Here is a 24,408-nt window from a genome sequence, read left to right as displayed (position 1 = left end):
TATACAGGCAGCTGCACAATCTTGAAACAGGCGGTGGTAAATACTCCAATGTGATCATGACAAAGACAGAGTAATGTTCAGCAGCATAGCTCGACAAACAATACTTCACAAAATCCTGCTAGCCTGGCCATGCTTAAATGTTTAACAAACAGGAAGTAATCAATGAAGCAGATGGCGTGGCACAAAGTCAGAACTCAGGAGAGGGCTCCCTCTGCTGGCGTGACGTTACAGAATCCCCCTTCCTAGGAGCGACTCCTGGAGCTCCACGAGGACGCCCCCGTGGTCGCGGTGATGGACAATCGGGTCTGGTTAGATGAAAGTCCCTGGTAAGTGATGGATCCAAGATGTCATGGTATGCTACCCAAGATCTCTCTTCTGGACCGTACCCCTCCCAGTCCACCAAATATTGGAGCTGACCCCCCCTCCTTCTTGAGTCCAACAACTCCTTTACCGCATAAGCAGGGGATCCGCCAATGTCCAGCGGTGGAGGTGGCTCCGGGTTCTCAATGTTGGGGTCAGCACCCGGATGGACCGGTTTAAGGAGGGAAACATGAAAGGAGGGAGAGATACGATAATTAATGGGAAGCTCCAACTGATATGTGACCTCATTTATCTGTCTTATGATTTTAAATGGGCCTACATACCTTGGGCTCATTTTCTTGCTAGGTAGCCGCAACTTAAGATCCCATGTGGAGAGCCAGTCCCTTTGTCCCGGAAGGCAGGGAGGGTGCGGACGACGTCGTCTATTGGCCTGGAACCTGACCGCCCTTTGCAAACGTATACGTGAAGTGTTCCACACCTCCTCGCTTCGACGCATCCAGTCATCAACTGCAGGTACCATAGATGGTTCTCTTGACCATGGAAACATGGGGGGCTGGTAGCAAAGCACGCATTGAAAGGGAGTAATGCCAGTGGAAGAATGTCTTAAGGAATTCTGTGCGTACTCAGCCCATGGTATAAATTCTGACCATCTATGCTGCTTCTGACCACAGTACGATTGCAAGTATCTACCAATCTCTTGATTTAATCTTTCCACTTGACCATTAGACTGAGGGTGATATCCTGAGGTTCACATTGATGTCTAATTGACCGCAGAAAGCTCTCCATACTTGTGAGGTGAATTGTGCTCTATCAGAAACAATGTCCTCGGGTATGCCATAAACTCTGAAGACATGTTGGAACAGAGCTTGTGCAGCTTCCATGGCAGTGGGTAGACCCTTCATGGGAATAAATAAATAAATAAAAAAAATAAATAAATCCCGGCAGGATTTGGAGAAGCGGTCAATGATAACTAAGATGGTCGTGAATTCATTTGATGAAGGGAGATCGGTAACAAAGTCTATTGACAGATGTGACCAAGGACGTTGAGGAATGGGTAAAGGCTGTAACAAACCAGAGGGTAAATGTTTGGGTGTTCTTACTGCCGGGTCTGTACATCACAGTAAATTGAAATCTTGAAAAAAGTGACCAGCGTGCTTGTCGTGAATTAAGCCTTTTGGCACTCCTGACGTATTCCAGATTTTGATGGTCTGTTATAACTTGGAATGGGTGCACGGAACCCTCCAACCAATGTCTCCATTCCTCTATAGCGGCCTTCATAGATAGAAGTTCCTTGTTGCCGACAACAGTTACGTTCTGCGTCCGTGAGCTTTCTTGAAAAGTATGCGCAAGGGTAGAGCTTGCCTGGTTGTCCAGGGCGTTGAGATAGTACCGCACCAATTCCATTGTTTGAAGCGTCAACCTCTACTATAAACTGTAGATCAGGATCTGGATGTTTGAGGATGGGTGCAGTCGTGAAACGGTCTTTGAGCCTACTGAAGGCCTGTGTTGCAATTTCAGTCCAACTCAATCTTGAAGGTTTACCTCTCAGCAAGGATGTCAGAGGGGCAGCCATAATACTATAATTCCGGATAAAGCATCGATAGAATTTAGCAAATCCTAAAGACCGCTGAAGCTCCTTGACTGTGGTTGGTTGAGGCCATTCAATGACTGCTGTAATCTTTGAATTGTCCATCTCTATACCTTGATTGCTGATGTTATATCCCAGGAAGGAGGTTTGATTAACATGACTCACATTTCTCAGCCTTTACATAAAGTTGATTCTGTAATAGTCTGGATAGCACAGTCTTGACATGATCTTGATGTTCAATTTCAGACTTGGAATAAATGAGGATATCGTCAATTTATGCAACTACGTACTTGTTCAGAATGTCCTTGAAGATCTCATTAATGAAAGATTGAAAGACTGCTTGTGCATTGACAAGACCAAATGGCATGACCTGGTATTCGTAGTGACCCCTAGTGGTCAGAAATGCTGTTTTCCACTCGTCCCCCTCCTTGATTCTAATGAGATTGTAGGCGCTTCTAAGGTCCAACTTGGTGTAAATTGTCACCTCTCTGAGCTGTTCAAGGGCAGAAGGTAATGGAGAACTGAATTTAACAGTCACATTGTTCAAACCTCTGTAATCAATGCATGGTCGTAGTCCTCCTTTTCCACAAAAAAAACCTGCCGCCACAGGAGAAGTAGAATGTCTAATGAAACCGGAATTGAGAGCTTCTTCAATGTAATTCTCCATAGCCTGAGATTCTGGTCGTAATAAAGGATAAACCTTACTTTTGGGAGGCATCGCATTGGATAAGAGGTCAATAGCACAATCCCAAGGACGATGGGGTGGAAGAATAGTCGCTTTAGTCTTACTAAAGACTTCGTGAAATTCTTGATAACAGGGTGGAATAGAGAGAGGAATTCGGGCCTTCTATACTTGTAGTGCAACAGGGCTTGGTAACCATGGTGCTTAGAGTGTGAGTAAAACAAAATTGTGACCATTGCGTAATTTCACCTTGATGCCAAGAGATGATAGGATTGTGCATGAATAACCATGGGTATCCTAGGATGATTTCATGGCGTGGGGAGTCAATTACATGGAATGAAATAGCTTCCGAATGAGAAGATCTTACTTGTAGTTGCAGGGTAGAGTTTGTTGGATGATGCCATTTCCAATGGGCCTATCGTTTATAGCGTTGATCTTGAGTGGTGGATCACAGGGTTGTGTGGGGACGTTGAATTCTTGACGATGTCTTGATGAATTAAATTCAATGCAGATCCGGAATCAATCAACGCTGTGGAATCAAAACAGTTACCTTCAGTGGTAATCTTGACACAGATGGTGAGGAATTTAATAGCAAGAAGAGGCATCTGGTCAAAACTCACCCGGCTAGCATATGACGTAGTCCTCCGGGCTTTATGTGGACATACCGCATTCAAATGGCCTGCTTCTCCACAATAAAAACATAAATTGTGTATTAGCCATTGTGATTTCTCTTGCATAGAGAGCTTGGTAATTCCTAATTGCATTGGTTCAGGGAAGGATTGAGCATAAGGTAGAACTGGATCGGATATTTGGAAAGATTGGTTTATCGGAGTGGTTCTCTGTGAAGGTGATTTTGACTTGGCAGGACTATTGCGCATGAGATTATCAATCTTGATAGCTAGTGTTATATACTCAGAAAATGATAGGTTCTCCTTTGCATGCGACTTCAGCTTGTAAACTTTGTTGAAACATAGCCTTGAGTGCAACATCATTCCAACCACTCTGAGCAGCAATCGTTCTGAAATCGATAGTAAAGTCGGCGGCAGATCGGCGTCCTTGGTTCAATTGTAGTAGTTGTGTAGAAACATCCATGCCTCCTGCTGGATATTCAAATACTTCTCTGATTTGTTAAAAAAAAGGCACATGATCTCTGAATTCTGCTGTCAGTCTCCCAAACCGCTGAAGCCCAATCAATAGCCTTACCAGATAACAGAGACATTAAAAAAGCACATTTCTTCTCACCAGAGTCAAACTCCTCCTTTTGATGTCTGAAAAAGATTTCCACTTGCCGGAGAAACCCCTTACATCGATCGGCTGATCCATCAAATTTATTGGGAAAAGCAAAACTTACTTTCTTAGGTGCAGGAGGTGGTAACGAGTGGAGATATTGTGAGAGGTATTCGTTAGGCATCTTGCCCAACTGGTCTTGATATCCCTTGAGGATGTCGTTTTGGTAAGCCAGAGTTGCTTGTAAATTAGCTACTTCTGCTGGAGTCATTGTAGGCGAAGTATTATGTAATGAATCGGACGCTGAGGCAGACTCCATGTGCAGAGGTTTATTGTAATCCCACGAGAACAAACTAGAATCAACAGGCAGCTGCACAATCTTGAAACAGGCGGTGGTAAGAACTCCAATGTGCTCATGACAAAGACAGAGTAACGTTCAGTAGCATAGCAGGACAAACAATACTTCGCAAAATCCTGCTAGCCTGGCCATGCTTAAATGTTTAACAAACAGGAAGTAATCAATGAAGCAGATGGCGTGGCACAAAGTCAGAACTTAGGAGAGGGCTCCCTCTGCTGGCGTGACGTTACAGCAGCATGGAGGCCGTCATTATTGTTTGGGGAAAACTCATGCATGCCTACAGAGTGAACGTGTAATACGCATGCGTATGACATCATCGTTTTTTTAAACGGCGCCTTCCGAGTTTACACGTAAACAATAATGCCATGTTTTCAAAAACATGCATTTTGAGACATTTTCAGAGACGTTGGCAGAAGACCAGTGTTGGGAACATCTGCATGACTCGGCAGACTAGTGTGTTATGCCAAGTTAAAGCTAAACTCTGCTGGACACCGGCCCGCCAGGACCGACACACCTGGTATAAATACTCTGTGGTCTGATCTGGGATTCAGAGGCATTCATAATTTCTGTGACTGAGAGATACAGCATATGCAGATACATTTCTGAACTTTTCTGTACTGATGACAGTGTAATTTCTGTGCATAAGATAAAGATCCCGAAGGCTTCCAGTAACTATCTCTATTCATCTGACATTTCTCAGGATAAAACAAACCAAGCTGTGTAATCTTTGTACTGAGCTGCTGCCAATAGCAGATGATGAAGACACAAAATCACTTTCACAAGGAACTTTCTTTGAAAGATTAAGAGGGGATAATGGAAGAGTGATGGGGTAAGGAACACTGGAAAGTTTAGAGTATAAACAGAATGAAGTGGATGCACTAAACAGATTCCACAAGATACATTAGTTGAAAACTACATAAAGGAGAAACATCTGAATTGCAGGCAAAAATTAAGACTTTCTAAACATAATTTTTGTTATTTTGTTCTGTCTTTAGAAATATTGACTTAAGAATAAATAAAGAGTAAAATGGGTTATGAACAGCATTTCACACTGACTTCATCAAATGCATGCTCCAATAATCCAGCATCAGTCATCAAGCATTTTCACTGGTGATGCCAATATTTTTAGACCCCAAGTAGAAACAAAGAATATAGCAACCAACAATTTACAACTTTAACAGTAATATGTATTTAAATACATATTACTGAAAAATGTATAAAAAAAATAGCGATTCACCGATACCAAGCTCATGATACACCAACACCAAAGACCGATACCGCAAGTGACATAGCTGAACTGACTGAAAATTGTGCTTTGAAAGTTTGTGACAAGCACATAAAATGATGTCTTTTTTCATAATGTGTTTGAGGCGGAGTTGTTTATAATAAAGAAGCAGTCTATTTTTATTAGATTCAGTGTGTTGCACAGGTACAGGCATCGCTATTGGCAAGTACCAGTTAAAAAGTGGTTGTTGGAAGCGTAAGAGGAAAATGTGCATAAGAAAAGCAAGTGATTTATCAATTAAATGATAAGAGATTTCTTCTTAACTTGACCTCAATTCATCCTCAGTAACAGCCCTGGAAGAAAAGAAAAAAAATTCTGCCTCCTGTGTTGAATTCAGTGCTGAATTTAGCTGACAGCTGGGACTGGAGGGCTTAGACCACCAATTACACAAAGTAAACTAACTCCCATTTTTTCTGTGAAGTCAATATTGCAGGGCACATCTGTCGTACTGTCTGCAGTCCTGCTACAGTTACTACGCTAATCATACTGTCCAGTGCCAAGGTCATAATGCATGCCCTAAAAGTGTTTTATTTAAACCTTATGTAACTTGTGTTTTCATGGTGATCTGTTTATGTCTTTAACTTACTGCGTTGTAAAACTGTAAGGCAAGACAGTAAGCAGCGAATAGATGTATTTCACACCAAAATCGCAACGTAAACTACAAGATAACGTTTACAAGAAGAGCAAATAAAAACATGAGATAAGGAGTGACGCAGCTGGAATGAGTGTTGACAGATAATTCTTTCATATAAAAAAAGATAAGAGGGATACAGAAAATGATGTAATGATGATGCCCTTTGGCCATAATTTTGGTTTATCCTTGAAATATCCATGACAGGATGTTTTATCCTTATAAATCTAATTTACTTTAGTTTCCACATAGCAGGTCAAGCAAAGTATCATTGGTTTGTCTAATATGTTTTTAAACATATTCCTTTCAACTTTATTTTGGATGTAAATGACTAGTTATTGTGTGGGACTTAAAGTTTACTTAAAGAATACTCTTGTGTCATTTAAAGCTATTTCTGTGACTTTAATATTAACATGAAAATGATTATATGCGCATTTATCTTTTTTGTATACTCAGACTTCTAATTAATGTAAGTGTAGGTTTATACACCCCTGCTTGCGTGTTTTTAAAACCAAAAATTGGTAAAGTGTTAACATGGGGTGTGTTCTGTTAACAGTTGTTACTTAATTTGATAACATTACCTGCTGATTAAAATGCAGTTCTTTATTCATTCATGTTCGTTCATAATGCATCATCAAATGTAAAATGTTAAAACTTAAATTGTGAAAATTTAATATGTAGACTTTTAAATCAATTAAGGTTGAGAAATCCAAAGTATTACATTGCACTGTATCATACATGTAACAGACATCAAATGTGCAATAAATAACGTATGGCAATGATTCAAACCCGCAAGTAAAATTGTACAAGCTCCGTGAGCACTGACATTCACCTGAGAGTAAAATTTGGGGCAGACAGCTGGTGCAGTAAAGTTGTTAATATGTTGTATTATGTATATGTAAATGCATAACGTTAGATCAGCTAATCTTAACCTGGCCGTTTGTTATTTTGTGGCAGTTTGAAAAGGGATATGATCAACAAACACATGGTTCTGAGTGTTTTTACTCAGTAAACGAGTTGTAACATTAAACGTTTAAACATAGTTAGTTTCCTTGCAAATCAGTTATTTTCAGTAAATTAATTCATAAGCTTCATGGTCCCCGTTGCTTTTGCTCTATAGTTTTCAGCTTCTCACCAAAATGAAGAGAAAGAAGGACATCATGTCGTTCTTCCAAAGAAAAGATAAGGTAGGCAGTGAGACAGAGCGTTCAGGTGTGGAGAGAGCAGAGAGAGAGCAGGAAGAGTTGTCCATTGGAGAGACGGAGAGTGAAGGAATAGTAGAGGAGGAAAGTGAGACAGATGGAGAGGCTGAGAGTGATACACCTACAGAGGAGCCACATCTTCCCACTAGCAGTCGACCATCAGGTTTGTGCTGTTGAATGCATCTGTAAAGCAGTGCAATATGTCAGGTTATATGGTGTTTAAAGAAATTAATCAATTTGTGAATGAAATTTATTCTGATTTAACATGCTATGAGCTTGTGATATCAGGTGGATTTCACAAGTTGCCTGATACCAATTGTACAATAACAATGCTTCTCAATAAATTAGAATGTCATCGAAGAGTTCATTTATTCAGCATCTCCATAAAGCTTGTCATCTGAAGGAAGCATGAAGTGCCATAATCATCAAAATTATAACAAATAAAGGCTTGAAATATCGCACTTTGTATGTAATGAGTCTATATACTATATTGGTTTCACCTGTTACGTTGAATTCCTGAAATAAATTAACATTTCCACGACATTCTATTTTATTGAGAAGCACCTGTATATCTAAAATTAGCCAAATATTTTTTATGATTTTTTTATTATACATTCAGGGTAGGAAAAAGAAAAAGTAAACAAATAAATAAACAGGCATGAGTAATCATAACAGTAGTAATAACAACAAAAAGACATGACAGAGTAAAAATGAAGGTGGTAAAATAAATACATTCTCATCAGCAAATAATGGAAAACTGAAAAATACTAAGTTAGACAAACAAAGTAATAAGTGCACTTAAAACTTAATTCTCAATATTGATGTAAATGAAAACTATTTGCTGAAATGAAAAGGGTATACATACTTTTAATATATGTATATTGTTTTTTTTCTTTGACAGATATCAGCAAATCCCGGGAAGAACCAATGCAGCCAATGATGAATATATACCCAAGAACTCTGATGGGTGACCGGAGGAGGCGCGTCAAGGCAGCCTGGTACCATATCCACCCCTGGCTTGAATATTCCAAACAATCAGACTCTGTGTTTTGTTATGCCTGCAGGCACTTTAGCCCTCCCAAAGTCTCAGAGACGATATTTGATTCAAAATTGGGATTTAACAATTGGAAGAAGGCAACTTACAAACAGGGGGGATTTGCAATTCATGCAAGGTCTGAGGGCACAAACAAGCAATGATTACATGGAGAGACTATCAGAAAGCTGTAAAAAGTAATGCAACACTGGTAAATGCCCTAAACAAGGAACACAACAAACAGGTTCAAGAAAATCGGGACTATATTAAAACAATAGGAGAAATACTACTACTTACAGCCACACAAAACATTGCACAAAGAGGACACAATGAGTCTGCAGAGTCAGATAATAAAGGGAACTTCATGGCAATCTTAGAAACAATAGCTAAGCATGACAAAACTGTGCAAAAAAGCTTGACTTCCATTCATAATGCAAAATATACCAGCAAAGGGATTCAGAATGAGGTTCTGAGTTGTTTGGCAGACATGGTTCAAACTAAAATTATAGAAGAAGTGAAAGACAGTGAGGTCTATAGCACAATGGTAGATGAAACAAAAGATGTAAAAAAAGGAGCAGATATCTCTAGTACTCAGGTACTATTTCAGTGGAGCTGTCCATGAGAGCTTTCTCCACTTTGAATCGGCTGAACGACTAGATGCAGCAGGGCTTACTGACAAAATCATACACATATTAGAAAGTCATGGTCTTGAATACAAAAACAACCTAGTAGGCCAAGCATATGACGGTGCTTCAGTTATGAGTGGGAAGCATTCAGGTGTCCAGGCACGCATTACAAGCAAAGCATGCTTTTTACATCCACTGCAATGCACACTGTCTAAATTTTGTTTTAGTGGATACAGTCAAAGCTATCCCTGAGATAGGAGGGTTCTTCTCCTTACTAGAAAGACTGTATGTATTCACATCTGGGTCATATGTGCATCAAAAATGGCTTAGCATACAGAAAGAAATGTATCCAGGTGCACCGGCTAGAGAGCTTCAGAGGCTAAGCGACACTCGCTGGGCATGTCGATATTTGGCTCTACATACTATTATGGATAGATTGCCTGCAATAAAGCGAGTCCTGCAAGACATAGTTCAAGAACACAGTGGTAACAGATCTGTGGAGGCTAGAGGTCTGCTTGCACAGATAGATTTACAGTTCATTGTGTGCATTGTTACCCTCCATAAAGTGTTTGGAGAAGCAAAATTTCTATCAGATATGCTACAGTCTTCATCACTTGACCTATCAAAGGCTGTTGATTTAGTTGAAGCCTTAGTTCAGACTTTGAATGAATAATGGGATGAATCATTTTTTGATGACCTATGGAATGAAGTGTTGAACACAGCTGAGCAATGTGATACTGCAATACAGCCCCCTGCAAAACGACCAAAAAAGCTAAGCTCTCAATTTAATGCAGACTGGGTGCTCAGTACAGTAGGTCAGATTCAGAACGAGAAAAGGATAGTTTTCGTACAACCCTTTTCTACCCTGTTTTAGATCAGATGCTCAATGAGCTTAACAGAAGGTTTTCTAGCAAAAACTGTGAAATAATGACTGGCATCCAAACTCTAAACCCTACAAGTGATGTGTTTCTCAAAGAAAAGTCCCTGTTTTCATTTGCAAGAATGTATGAATCAAATATTGAGGACTTGGGGTATGAACTACATCAGTTCAGAAGAATTTTAGAAAGGAAAATACAGGGTGGCATGCAGAAACCCCCCAGTGTAGTAGAGCTGTCATTATTATCTCAGGTCCACAATGTCAGATGACAGATTAAGCAATTTAGGTGTTCTAAGTATTGAGTCAAGGAGGGCAAAGGCCTTAAATCTACATGAATTTGCTGATCTATTTGCAAAAAAACACAAAAATCGTAGAATACAGTTAATGTGACTGATATTGAATATGTAATGCAAATGTAAAAATAGAATTAAAATGCAATTACAGTTAATGTGACCGATACTGAATATGTAACTCAAATGTAAAAATATAATGGAAATGCAATTACAGTTACTGTGACTAATTCTGAATATGTAATGCAAATGTGAAAAATAAAATGGAAATGCAAATACATTGTTGTCATGATCCTGCCTCTCCTTGTCTTGGTTTTCGAGTCTTGTGGCAGGATCATGTCAGTCCCATGTGTTTTGTGTGGAGAAAGAGCATTGTTTTGGTTTGAGAAGCCATACTCTCTCTCGGGTGTCACGTCCTTTAGCCCCGCCCCCTTGTTTCCCTGTTTGCAGTCCATTAGTGTTAGTCTTGTCTCCAGCCCTGATCCATCCTTCCCTTAGTGTTTCAGTCCCCTCACCTGCCTCGTGCAATCCTCCTGTTAGCTTTCCCTTAGTGTTTCATCCTTGTCACCTGTGGCCACTCTCCCTGTGTCATCAGTCCTCGTCAGTGTTTCCCTTTATCAAGTCCCAGTTTCCCTCTGTCCCTTGTCGGTTCATTGTCATTTTGTCTTTATTGTACCTCCACACGTCACCTTGTTGGATTATTCCTGTCTATGGATTATCGTGTTTGTTCCTGTTCTAAATTTGTGGATTTTGTTGATTTATTATTCAAAGGACTTTGTTTGTTTTGTTCCCCTTGTGGAAAGTTTTAGTTTACATTTTTGTCTTGTTTTAGATCATGTTCTCCCCATCGAGGGTCTTTTGTTTAAATAAAGTTTTTGTTATTTAACTCAGCTGCCTGCGAATGGGTTCTGTCCACACACCGTGACAGAATGAACCGACCAAGAAGAACCCAGAAGGCAGCAGTGTTTGCTGCAAGGTCCTGCCAGCCTCGTCCCCTCTGCAGCGTTCGCCAGGATAACTCAGACCTGGCGGACTACCTTGATAGGTTTCTGGAAGCTGCAGGAGAGGTGGTCCTCGGAGAGGAGGAGGTGACCGCAGCATTCATCCACGGCCTCAGGGTTCCCCTATCTCCAGCGGAGACGAGGAGGCTGAGACCGCTGGACTTCGAGGGTGTGCTCAGGTTTGTCATGAGCCGACCGGAGCCCAGGGTCTCAACTGCTCCATGTTTTGCATCTCCGTTGGGCCCCATCCCTGAGGGTCTTGCCCTGAAGCTCGGGGTGTTGACAACCGCCGCGCCACCAGCCTCTGCTCCACCATCAGCTAGCCTCCGTGGTAGGCGTGGACGGAGGGAGTCGTGGGACTCCCCGTCCGACTCTTCCAGCACGGAGATAGTGGGGTCCCCCACCGCTACTCTGCAGCCGGCCACACGTCCTGTGAGCCGGTCAAAGAGGAAGAGGCAGAGGAGAGTGGCACCATCCTGTCCAGCCCAGCAGCCGGTATTCAGCCCTGCCCAGGCATCAAGTCCGGTGGTCCCGTCCAGTCCGGTGGTCCCGTCCAGTCCGGTGGTCCCGTCCAGTCCGGTGGTCCCGTCCAGTCCGGTGGTCCCGTCCAGTCCGGTGGTCCCGTCCAGTCCGGTGGTCCCGTCCAGTCCGGTGGTCCCGTCCAGTCCGGTGGTCCCGTCCAGTCCGGAGGTGCGTCCTGCACCCAGTCCTGCCCAGCCGGCCTTCCAGCCAGCGTCAAGTCCTGCCCAGCCGGCCCTCCAACCTACAGACCAGTCAGCCTTGCCCCAGCCGTTCCCTACTACGGCCGTCCTGTCATGCCCTACCCCTTCTAGTTCCTCCCACTCCAAGAGAGGTATCCCTTCCATGCCCAGACCTTCCTACCCCACCCCTCCGCCCAGCTCTAGGAAGCAGGGTCCTGTCCCTCCTAAGTCTCCACCCAGTAATGTTCCCAAGTTTTTCCCACCAATTCCGCCTCCCCCCTTCCCATTGATGTTTATTTTATTGTCCAACCCCAATCCCTTTCTAGTCATGTCAGCCCTGCCCCTAGTGTGTTCTGTTCTGTGTTTATGGTGTCTGTCCTCCTGTCTGTCAGTCTTGTCATGTTTAGTGTGATCTTGAAGAACTCCTGGAGGAGTTCTTTAAGGCGGGCGCTCTGTCATGATCCTGCCTCTCCTTGTCTTGGTTTTCGAGTCTTGTGGCAGGATCATGTCAGTCCCATGTGTTTTGTGTGGAGAAAGAGCATTGTTTTGGTTTGAGAAGCCATACTCTCTCTCGGGTGTCACGTCCTTTAGCCCCGCCCCCTTGTTTCCCTGTTTGCAGTCCATTAGTGTTAGTCTTGTCTCCAGCCCTGATCCATCCTTCCCTTAGTGTTTCAGTCCCCTCACCTGCCTCGTGCAATCCTCCTGTTAGCTTTCCCTTAGTGTTTCATCCTTGTCACCTGTGGCCACTCTCCCTGTGTCATCAGTCCTCGTCAGTGTTTCCCTTTATCAAGTCCCAGTTTCCCTCTGTCTCTTGTCGATTCATTGCCAATATTTGTTATCGTCATCCCTGTTGGAGTCACTTTATTGGATTACATGTTTATTGGATTACCCTGTTTCCTGGACTCTAGTTTGTGGACTTCTAGTTTATTTCTTATTCTTATTACCCTGTTGTTTTGTTCCCCTTGTGGGAGGTTTTGGTTTACATTCTTGTCTTGTTTTAGTTAACGTTTTCCCATCGAGGGTCTTTGTTTTAATAAAGTTTTCTTGTTTCTCAAACCGCTGCCTGCGCTTGGGTTCTGTCCACACACCGTGACAATTGTTGAATGATTATATCCATGGTATTTTGCCTGTTAATGCATGCAGTGCAGAAAATGATATGACAACAATAAGGTCTAAATGTAACTGGCCCCTCTAACAGTACACCTGGCCCCAGCTTGCCCCCCCAGTTGAAATGGTCTAGAACTGCCTGGTGACAGGATGTGGGCATGTCTAGCGACGTGACTGTGACAAAGTTGAGATTTTCTCAACTTAATCCAAATGATGAGAGACTTTTGTGAGCATACCAATAGGAGTAAAGCATTTTCTGCAGGGTTAAATGTTACTAGGGCAAACCAAAGCTAGGGACGCTTTCTAACGTCCTTGTACCAAGAGACTAGTGACATGTTTGTTTTTAAGAAAACAAAAAGGTTCTATCAAAGATCTTAATGTTAAGAAGATGCGTCAATGCCATTGAAATGAATGGATAGGAATGCAACGCTCAATATGGCAGCCCTAGCAAAGCTTTGCGCTCACAAGTGTTCTTAAGCAACATGAAAAATAATGTTTTTAAACGCAATTTAGACAAACATAGGAAACAAACGTTATGGCACAGTTTACGTCATTTTAAATATGTCGTTTAATTGGGATTTTAACCGGTGATTATTGAAATATCAGAATTCCCCATTCACTCTTCTCTGAATTACGTAATAACTGCCCGGAGGCGCACTGCAAACATGGCCACTGAGTGGCACGACTTTGGTTCTATATACAAAATCAAAATATAAATTAGTTCTATCAAGCCAATCAGCACAATGAACGCACACAAGAGGACAAATCAGAATCAGCTTTCTTTGTCATGTGGCCGGGCTCCTTACTGAGAGTTGGAATATCTGAGAAAACAGTGCAACACAAAACAATGAGGTTGACTGATTTATTGATACTCTTGTCAAGGAGATAAGCAAAAAACACAGATGGAACCTTATAGTTCTAAACCGAAAGTGATTTTTCTGAATCCAAAGGTTCTATCTGCGTTTGACCTGTTCCAAAAATCCCCATGTACACATTTCAGAAAATGTTGATACTGTACATTTAGGGTCTTCGTATTTTTCACGTATAAAAGAGGTTTGTTCCATATATTCAAAACGTAATATCTCAAAACTATATATTCTAAGGCGACGACATGTCAACAACATTCCATGCAAGGGGACCCTTGCATGGAATGTAGATAGATAGATGTATGTAGATAGAAATATCTCATTCTAAAGTACGAAAAACATAACGCTTCATTATGTTAGGTCTTTGTACACCTCTGAACACATAGTTATGTATATTATATTGCATTTCTGTCATTTGATCCTCCAAGAAACTACACACTGTTCCTTTAACATCGTTTGACCAATCAAATTCGCGATTTGGACGTAACTGAAGAAAACTACAAGAACCAGAAATCCATGCGAATGGTTTCACCGGATGCTTCGTCAGCGCAGCATTACTTTTCCTTTCTCTGTAGGCTCAGGGCTGACTGGTGCGAGATTTTCAGTGAGTTTTATTCTAGCCATTTGACTCGTTTTTTCCTTAGCGTATTTTTGTGGAAAGCCTTAACGATCATTTCTGTTTGGAAAGATTTTGACGCGCGGTGAATCTGACTATCTTTTGCTGCTTCAGCAATGCGATGTTGATCGCCCGAAGGTGGCAGTGCACATTAAGAGAAAACATTTTGACGGGATGTTTTAGAGGTTGACAAAATAGTAGCCAACTGGTGTCCAGCATACATATGTAACGTTAACATCAGTACTTCAGAAACCTATTTGCAAAGCACAAATAATTCCACAAACAACTTTGATTTAATTCCAAATTATTCCAACAATTGACAGTTCTTACAGAAAAGAATGCAGGAAAGACAAAAAACTGTATAGAAATAATAGAAAAAGTTGTTATTATTGATTATTTATAGTTATTATTATTTCTGTGCCAAGTATGACTTAATGAACAAAAGTGTTTAAATGAAACGTTTTAAATTAAAGAGCTTTAATAACGTTAATAATTATAATTCTATGACAACCATGCAAATAAACATAAAAAATTAAGTAACTAATATTTGTTATTTTAGAGGGGTGGGCAGGTGTTGCATAGTTCTGTTACCATACTTGGAACATTAGTAGAAGTGTTGTTAATTTTCGTTCTTTTTTTACAGCGTTCCCTTTGCTCATGTTCGGTGGAATTAGGAAACTTTCAGGAAGACTCTTTCAATTCAGTTGCCTCGACCTTCGCTGTAACATCTTTAAAACCAACAGGTTTTATCGCAGAGTAAAGCTTCCTTTTTCACATCATTGCTCCTTCCCACTTTCTTCTCATTGCTTTCTCGCATCTCCTTTGGTACAGTGTACTTTCCCATTTTCCGGACGCTCGGTTCGATCCCATTTTTCTTTGCTCAGGTCATATAAAGTTATTCGGTACTTTTCTTATTTGAGCCATCCAGCTGGAGAAATGGATTTAAAGGCCGTGCTTGATGTTCTAGAGCAGCTTGCTCCACTGTCACTGGCTGAATCGTGGGATAATGTTGGCCTGTTGGTGGAGCCCAGCAAACCACGTCCAATCAAAACAATCATGCTGACTAATGACCTAACAATGGCTGTCATGGATGAAGCTGTGATGATGAATTGTGATCTGATTATCTCATACCACCCACCGCTTTTTCGACCTTTCAAGCGCTTGGTTCAGAAGGACTGGAAGCAGCAATTGGCTGTCAGAGCACTAGAGGGCGGCATTGCCATTTTCTCTCCACACACCTCATGGGATAGCGTAATAGGTGGAGTTAATGATTGGCTAGTCGGAGGAATGGGTAAGAAAACATGTTTTATAAAACTGTCAGTTCTGTTCGCCCTTAGCTGTTATAAAATGCACTGTAACCCTCTGCTTCGCAGGGGCTTTGTGCTTTTTTATTCTTCATAATTATCCCACTTAAGTCTAATAAAGTGCTTGCTCACTTAAATCTCTTTTTTTTTGCAGGAAATGGGCAAACATCAGTATTAAGTCAAGCTTACACTAGCACCCAACAAAAACACAGACTTGAATTCTCAATCTTGAATGAGGGCGAACTCAACGGCCTCTTGGAGCAGATCAAATGTATAGAGGGCATTGAAACCTTTCCATTTTCTACAGCAAAGTAAGTTTGGTTTTGTAGTAGGGTTGTAACTGTACGCGAATCAGTCTATAGTTTTTAAAATATGCCAAATAATATATATATATAAAGCTTTGAAAAATATAGAATGTATTGTTTATTTGCAAACAGTTAGGTTTTATGCTTAAGTTATGCCATTAAAACAGCAACATCTGCTGACGGACACAATGCTTCGTTGTCACAGGAATATGCCAGCTAAAGATAATGCGGAAATTTAAGTCGCTTCCTTTGCCAAGAGCCTTCCAAACGTCTACATAATGGCATGCAAATACCACGTTCACTCCAAAGTCTAAACTCCTAGAGCTCTTCCAATCCCATATTAATCTTGAGTACTTTTATAGTAGTACTTCGAAGAGTTTTTAGTTTGGTCACATTTATAAAAGACAGATTCAGCTGTACGATTATTTCCGAAAACAGACCACCTTTTGCACAAGTGCAGGTGCGCACCCATTGCCAACAAAACAGACATATGACTCAGTTTCACTTACCGCGTGCGGTTCAAGTCGGGCATCTTTAAGCGCTGGGACCGCTCCATCTATCAGTTTCAAATGATCTAGTAGATCTGTAGGAATAACGCATTTTTTCTTGAAAATAACTTCACTAAAGCAACACAACGCAAATTTAAAAGACGGAGGTTTGTTTAGCTGTTATGCTGCACTTTAGTTTATGGTGGAAGAAAGTAGTTCCCCAGTTCCTTTAAAAACTGGAGGGCGATGGCCTGCTGCCTCGTGCCTCTGGCCTAATCACAGCCATGCTGATATAGAGCACTATCACATTCCTATTCTAGCCATTTTGCATTATTAACTTTATCATTTAAAACCGTTTTATAATTTTTTTTCTCAGAAATGAGGTTGGAGGGCAGCAGGTGGTCTTAACCTGTGCAAGTTCATCGCTAACTGCTGTTGTGCAGACTTTGCTTTCAAATCTACATGCCAACAAATCTCTAAACATTACACAAGTCCAACAGGTAATTTATCTGTAATTTATTTGTCTATGAAGCCATTTAGCATTTTGTGACGGCGATCTGTCTATCTTCTGTTATTGCATCCTTTGACATTTTTCCATATAGAATAGTGTATGAAAAAATGTGTTTAACCAGTTTCGTTTATGGTTTGAACCTAGCCTCCATTGATAGGCTGTGGTCAAGGAAGACTTCGTGTTCTGGATGAGCCAGTGTCTGTTGCTGCAGCAGTTCAGAAAATGAAGACTCACCTTGGTTTACCCCACTTGAGACTGGCTTTGGGCAACCAGAATACATTAGGTGGGATATCAAATGATGGTGTTTAAGATGCAAAGTGTGCATTTTGAAAGAGCCAAAGAGAGAATTGAGCATTTATGCAGCAATTATTTGATGGTCTAGACTCTCTGGTGAAGACAGTCGCGGTATGTGCGGGGTCTGGAGCTTCTGTCGTACAGTGTGTGAAGGCAGACCTTTACATCACAGGTATATCTCAGAGTACACATGTTTGTATATTGTAAATTTTCAGTTTATTACATTTCTTACAATAACAGCTGTTACAACATATTTACAATGTAAAGATCATTGAAGCTGTTTTAAGGCCGTAAAATGTATGTACTGTAAAATTTGCCCTAACTTTTTCCTCTCTGGAATAGGTGAGATGTCACATCATGAGGTTCTAGATGCCGTTGCCAAAGGGACAAGTGTGATTCTCAGTGACCATAGCAACAGTGAAAGAGGCTACCTGGTTGTGTTTAAAGAGAAACTGGCTGAAAAACTCAGTCATGCAGTTAATATAGTGGTCTCTGAAAGAGACAGTGATCCATTACAGGTAGTGTAATGTCATTCAATAACACAGCCATTTGGAGTTCAACACATGGGACTATGTAACTTGAAATCACAAATTATATTGCCACTTAATAGTTTAAAAGGAGATGTAACATTGTTTAGCGAACAATTGCTTTAAAAGTGCACCCTGCTGTTACTTAAATTTGATTTGTAGTACTATTTAAAATAAAAGTAAATCTATTTCATTATACAATGATCTGTCTAAATACTTGATTCTGATTGGCTGGAATGTGTGCATTAAAGTTGTTTAATGCACAAGTAGTTCCAGTCAGATTGATTACGGTTTTCATTAATGTAATTATATCACACAAGATGAACTGACGAAAATAACCATCATTTCCACTTGCCTGATCCAAAATTGCAGTGCCAACATCAATAACAGCTTAAACTTGTTTTTAACTTTGCAAATGACCATGGTATAAACGGGATAATCCACGGCTAGCTCTTGGGTGGTTCTACGCCTCCACGTTGTGGATTAAAATCCTTGAATGCATAGCTAGCCATGGATTATCCCCTATTTATCCAATGGTAATAAAGTGTTGAGTTTGCTTTAAAAAAAGATCTAATAAACAGTGGGAGGTGGAGGGGGAGGGTGTTTTTCAATATAGTTTGATAGCAGGGTGGGGTAGTCAGTCATAACACCTGTGGCTCCTATAGAAAACGCAGCTGCCATGTCACTCTCCTCATTGCACACGAACAGCTGCACCTGGGATGGCAAATAAGATTTAGCTTTGTATTAGATATGTGGATCATATACTAGCATTTGCACAAAATGATGCTGTGTTTACCGTTTCAGATTTGCATTACATAAAAGCCAAATGCTCACCTGTAAACCCCTCTTGATCAAATGTTCAAAAAACCATTTTCGCATTGTTAACCTGAATAAAACATCAAAAAGTTCAATGTATTTTGTGTCGGTTAATCTAATACTTTTTGTTAAAAGACATCTCTTAATGAATGTCACTAGCATCAAGAGCAGAAGAATACCGCACATACTTCTGAAGTAAATACACTGCAAATCTTTTCCTCAGAATGGCTTCCTCTGGAATATATGTCCTGAAACGATACAAAAATATTTCAATAGTGAAGTCAAACGCAAAGTGTAGATAAAACATTACTTTCAAATCAGCCAACACCTTAAGGAATGTTTTAAGGGGTTGTACGTTTTTCCAAATGTCAGTACTTCCCAGAATTTCAACTGTTTGCAGGTTATATAGACTTACCTGTTGATAATCCTGGGCAGGTAGAACATAAGTAGACTTTCACCCAGAGGCACAAAGGGAAGGAGCCCAGTATAAAAGAGCAATAAAAGTAGTAGTCCACGCCTCATAGTGAACATGTAGGGCATGTGTGGGTTCTATTTGTAGAACAAATGAAACATAAACAGGAAAAGATCAATTAAAAACCTTGTAGGAGGGATATTGTGTACTATTAAAAACATTTATATACTCTATAATGGGTAATAATTACAGGAAAAAACCTGCACCTCTTTCTGGCATTTAAGCATTATGTCAGATTTTTCAGAAGCCCACACTGTAATAACATCTCTGCCATACTTCTTTACAAGACACGACACCTACAGCAACATAAAAAGTAAAATCGAGTTTTAAAGTACAGATGGATTTGGCTCAACTTGCCTTGTAGCCAATCGGCGGTCTCTGGGCATGCAAGGCATGTTGTTCCAGAATATTAAAGCATGACATGATTTATCAAAATTTTCATCGGTCATTCTACATTGTTATTAGTTGGTTATAAAACAACATTTCTATAAAACAACCACCTTATTTATTAATGTTATTTTATTTAGATGTCAGATTAAAGCATAATACTAAAATACTGTCAGTTGATGTTGTGCTTGGAAGAAAAAAAAATGTAGATCTAGGATCTTACTTGTGTTAGAGGTCTTTATGGGTCCCAAAATGTACCCGAACCCTGACAGACTCGTGATTGTGCTACACAGAACCGACCCGGACCCGTCTAATATTTTGAAAGTTGGACCCGAACTGGTGCAGTCCTGAGAAATTTTGCCTATTTTTTGCCTATGAGGCTATTCTGGCTGGTTACACCGACCAGGCACCTAAGCTCCACCCACTACCCGCCTGTTTGCCCATTTTCGATTAACCGGCAGTGATATGCTGTCAAGATAGCGAAGGCCAGCTCCGCCCACTTTAGGCTTCAAAATTGCACGGGTGGTGTCACAGACTCTACGTCCATGTTTTATACAGTCTATTGCTCACACCAAATTCATCCTAGTTTTACAAGTTGCAAGTTTCAAAACATGCAAAGTGCTGACTGACGGATGTTCGTGGCGGGTGTTCTCCAATTGACTCGGGTATTAAACAGTTTAGAGACCACAAGAAAGAAGATTGGGATCCGCCCCGACTCGGCTGACCATTTAAAATATAAACCCGAACCGGCACGGGACCCGGGTTGGGTCTAAGGTCCTCGGTCTCGGGGCCTCCGTGAAGACCTCTAACTTGTGTGACTAAATATGGCTAGTAAAATTCACCTTTTTAATGAGCAAGTCATTGTTTTCTTTAATCTCAAGAACCATGGGCATGTTGGGAAATTTTTGGAAGACATCCTCAAGTAATGCAAAACTTCTGTCCTTTCCTGAACTGTAGTGTCCTAATAGACAGAAAAATGCTGGTGTCAATTATAACTCAAATGTATTACTAGCACTTTCCACAATTTTGATTGTAACAAAGCAGCATTACAGGTAATACAGTTTAAAGAATAAATAGTAGGGCAGTTGATTCATATGATGTCCAAAGGTGTGACTAACTGTCGGATCGCTTTGGGTAGTGTTTCCTATATGGTGTGACACAGCAATTTATGAATTTTACATTATTCATATTTAAATGTATAATATAAAATAGTAGGTATAAGAAAGATTTATTTTTGCTTTCATACCATAGGACACATTTACAATGTATTTGTTAACCCATATACCGATCTATGTTCATGTTTATGTGTCTTTATATACTGGATGGTCACATGCTAAAATGCACTTACAGAAAAGCCACATGAATTTCAAATGTGCAAAATACATGTCACTAGAATTTGATAGTCTTATTTAATTAACACTGCATATATGAATTTATTGTGTGTCTGATATTTGACCTGTGTTTTGACTTCCATAACCTTTTATGTTTTACTTACAGTCAATGTTTTCTTGTACAGCGCTATATAAATAAAGCTGACTTGACTTGACATGGTTTTAGAACATTTTTTGTGTGATTCCTCTCTGAAACTGATCTCGGTCTGTAAATTCTAACCTGAAACCCATGGAGTCACTAAATTATTGGTAAGGGCAGGAATATACAGTAGGCTATATATGCACGCCATAACAATGCCAGATGCTCAGGAATTTCTGAATGAAACTCAAAACTGATGAAGTTTCAAATTGGTTTCATTTTTAAACACATATTTGTTTTAAGACCATGAGACGTTTAGTAATTTAGCTTGTTAGATGACACGTATACTTAACCGGTCCTGCCATCTCAACCAAAAAAATATAAATCAATATATAAAACATGTTCAACAGTTAACCACAATAGCTATTGAAATAACACTTACCGACATTGAACGTGACCTCAAGTTTCTCTTCATAAAGCGGCAAATCCTGAAACATAAATAAATTGCAATTTGATAGCTAACATTCCACAGGTTACAAATTATAGAATAAGGAAATATGCCAGCAGTAAGGATTTCAGAATCTACCTGGAATCTAAGTGATGATATTGTTTTATCATATCCTGATTGTCTCAAAAGGTTTTCATCATGTGAAACTACAACATAGCCATCCAGAGTAAGGTGACAGTCCATTTCCAACATCTCAGTCCCCACATCAACAGCACTATGACAGGGATGATACAATTAAATGGTTTAAATGGAGAAAGGGATTGAGGAGGATAAGAAAACATAGAAAAGAAACTTACTGTGTAAATGCTTCTATTGTGTTTTCTATCTTCTCTCCACACCCTACAAACAGTGTTTAAAATAAATGACCAAAGCATTGTCATATTTTACAGAATGTCACAATACGCATTAAATTATTTAGAATTGGGATAAACCCACCTTAAAACAGTCTATTCTAAATTTTAATAAGCCAAATTCAAAGGGTACCCTTATAGAACCTAAATGTAGTGAGACTTTAAAATCATATTTTCACTAAAGGTTCACAGTGTGTTTCTCAGGAATCCAGAAGTCACATTTTTAAAATGTAACCAAGATTTTACGATCTAACAAAGAAAATATTTCGGTATTTACTTTGGTCATGAAATTTAAATGAAAATGCTATGAAGTGTGAAAATGCCACTTGCCTCCTCTGTGTGAAATGTGTTTGCAGTAGAATTCCAGTCGTTTCCTTCTATGAATAATGAGTGGATTACGAAGCAGGTATAGAGAACAAGCAACATAAACTCCAACTGCTATCAGGAAGAGAAGAATCCCACTCGCCGTTTCCATTCTAGCAACTATAGTAACTAGTTAATCCCTGACAAAATGAACTTTGACTCTTAGAATCAGATATAATTATTCAAGTCTGTTGCTCCAAAAAGCAAAAATTCATGCTTGATCTATCACAGCTCCTTGGTTTAAGCTACTTAAATTGCTCTTCGACCTGTTTTTATATGAACTGCATGTCTTATCTCATGCAGGTTTCGGGTGTTTATTCTGTTTAACCAAGCATGTGATCATACATGAGATGATTTATGTGTGAGTCCGAGGGTGTGTGTGGTTACGTATGATGCCATCACAACAGGATAACTAAAAAAAAGGAAATATGGTTTAACAATGGACCCAAGGAATCAAATCTCATTCCTTTTACAATATTACCATTGGGATAAAAAAATTGCAAAACATAGAGCACATAAAGGAAACTGTTAAGATAGTGATTTTGGTAAATATATATATATTCTCAATGGAATGTTAATATTTGTAATGTTTTATCCTTTATCTGAACTATAGTGGTTTGTGGCCACATTTTCAAAAGCACCAGATGAACAGCAAAACTTCTGACTTTCTGACCACAATAAGTCCAGACTTCTTCTTACGCCTTGGGAATATAGCTTAGAAATTCATGGGGTACAACCACATGGTTTCTATATGGTCTGATGTCAGAAATGTCACGTCGAAATGGACATATGATGATTTTTCTCATGTTTTGTAATGTTAAACTATGTCATCAACATAATTTTATATTAAAGGCACGGTTCACCCAAAGAAGAAAATTCTTTTTAGAATTCTCACCCTCAAGTTGTTCAAAACCTGTATACATTTCTTGGTTCTGATGAACACAGAGAAAGATATTAGGAAGATATTAACAATTTTCAGGTCTGGGACATCATTGACTATTATATAGGAAAAATTAAAAGGGTAGTCAATGTCCCCAGAACTGTTTGCATTCCTAAATTCTTCACAATATCTCATTTTGTGTTCAAGAGAACAAAAGTAGGAAACTTTTTCTATAGTAAATAATGTTATATAGAATGAAAATTGTTTACATTTGTGTTCAACAGACCAAAAACATTGATACAGGTTTGAAGCAACCTGAGGGTGAGTAAATCATGACAGAATTTTCATTTTTGAGTAAACTATCCCTTTTAGTGACATGTTTCAAAACTATATTGTATATTAGTCAAAATAAATTTTAGTGTGCATAGTATACATAGTTTACGATTGTGAAGAAAATGTTATTTATGCCTACACCTGTCAAATAGAAGAAGCATATTATTGAAAAAGTGCAATGAATTAATACAACTGTTTATTGATTACATAACTTGAATTCAATTGTTTAGTTTGTTTAATTCAATTTATTCTATACTGTGGCAAAGCAGCAATAAACCACTTCACAAGATGTAAACCCTGGTCCAGCAGCACATCCATTTTTTTACATATAGAGTATAATTAAAGATATAATTTTTAACGTTTTATTTCCGTTATAAGTTCTGTTGGATCTAATCTGTTCAAACGTTTGTGTAGGAAGTTCTTCTTATTGTTTACGTCTTTCGAAGTGGTCTATACAGAAAATAAATTGTACCACAAAAATCGTAAAGACCTAAAAATACATTTGTTTGAGGAAAATGCATTGTATAAATACATCAAATTTTGTCTTACATGTTTCTTCTTAAATTGTTCACATTCTCATAATTTCGCTTGCACATGACTTTATGTTGCAAATCATTTGAGAAGTTGATGATGTATAGGGAAATGTCATCCACTAATCAATTCTATTTCTTTCTCAAAATATACCTGTAATAAAGACACCGTAAGCCCTTAAACTCTACATTTAGATCTACAAACGATCTACAAGGATCTAAAGAGGCACATTCACAATCACAACTCATTCTATTACTTCCATACAGCTGATAACATTTGATTAAAGATCGTCATATTGGTTTAAGCCTCTTCTGCGTTTTTCCAACATTTGTAACATATTCAAACATGCCACAATTTCTTGAAACACCCCCATTAGAGCTCATGTAATGTGAATGGAGATGGTGGTGCTACTGTTGTTGAAAGAGGCACGCCTGGGCAATCATAAACACATTAGTTGC

The 24,408-nt window shown here is 39.5% G+C and overlaps 2 protein-coding genes and 1 long non-coding RNA gene across 4 annotated transcripts; 1 reads left to right on the top strand and 2 right to left on the bottom strand.

The window, feature by feature from the left end:
• Window positions 1-90: 90 nt before the first annotated feature.
• On the bottom strand, window positions 91-4,232 carry LOC306905826. The gene is made up of 3 exons (XR_013787777.1): window positions 3,212-4,232; window positions 2,959-3,120; window positions 91-2,402 (listed from the first exon to the last, which is right to left on the bottom strand). It is a non-coding gene; the product is annotated as an uncharacterized lncRNA (long non-coding RNA).
• Window positions 4,233-14,325: 10,093 nt separating this feature from the next.
• nif3l1 (NIF3 NGG1 interacting factor 3-like 1) lies at window positions 14,326-18,749 on the top strand. Of its 2 annotated transcripts, XR_013787765.1 has the most exons (8): window positions 14,332-14,399; window positions 15,055-15,702; window positions 15,870-16,026; window positions 16,885-17,008; window positions 17,164-17,302; window positions 17,402-17,485; window positions 17,656-18,019; window positions 18,092-18,749. XR_013787765.1 is itself a non-coding variant. In XM_079476565.1 (7 exons), the coding sequence occupies exons 2-7, from the start codon at window positions 15,069-15,071 to the stop codon at window positions 17,838-17,840; spliced, it is 1,323 nt and encodes a 440-aa protein (XP_079332691.1). In that variant the 5' UTR covers window positions 14,326-14,399; window positions 15,055-15,068; the 3' UTR covers window positions 17,841-18,749. The 2 variants fall into 2 exon arrangements, 1 of the variants encoding a protein (XP_079332691.1); XM_079476565.1 differs by having other exon boundaries at window positions 14,326-14,399; window positions 17,656-18,749.
• gdpd3b (glycerophosphodiester phosphodiesterase domain containing 3b) lies at window positions 18,411-22,498 on the bottom strand (the record flags this gene model as incomplete). The annotated part of the gene is made up of 10 exons (XM_079476566.1): window positions 22,174-22,498; window positions 21,790-21,832; window positions 21,572-21,707; window positions 21,428-21,473; window positions 20,358-20,476; window positions 19,335-19,424; window positions 19,072-19,205; window positions 18,845-18,904; window positions 18,675-18,726; window positions 18,411-18,554 (listed from the first exon to the last, which is right to left on the bottom strand). The coding sequence occupies exons 1-10, from the start codon at window positions 22,316-22,318 to the stop codon at window positions 18,411-18,413; spliced, it is 969 nt and encodes a 322-aa protein (XP_079332692.1). The 5' UTR covers window positions 22,319-22,498.
• Window positions 22,499-24,408: the final 1,910 nt, after the last annotated feature.

This window comes from Barbatula barbatula (assembly GCF_947034865.1).
Source record: "Barbatula barbatula genome assembly, chromosome: 16".
In the NCBI taxonomy this organism is placed as follows: domain Eukaryota; kingdom Metazoa; phylum Chordata; class Actinopteri; order Cypriniformes; family Nemacheilidae; genus Barbatula; species Barbatula barbatula.
This window is presented reverse-complemented; position numbering and strand designations above follow the sequence as displayed.

Bases quoted from the DNA above. Each gene is read 5' to 3' on its own strand.
- nif3l1 (XM_079476565.1), top strand. From the start codon at position 15,069: ATGTTCGGTGGAATTAGGAAACTTTCAGGAAGACTCTTTCAATTCAGT. The intron at 15,703-15,869 runs GTAAGAAAACAT...TTTTTTTTGCAG, and splicing joins TTGGCTAGTCGGAGGAATGG to GAAATGGGCAAACATCAGTA. The intron at 17,303-17,401 runs GTGGGATATCAA...TTGATGGTCTAG, and splicing joins GGGCAACCAGAATACATTAG to ACTCTCTGGTGAAGACAGTC.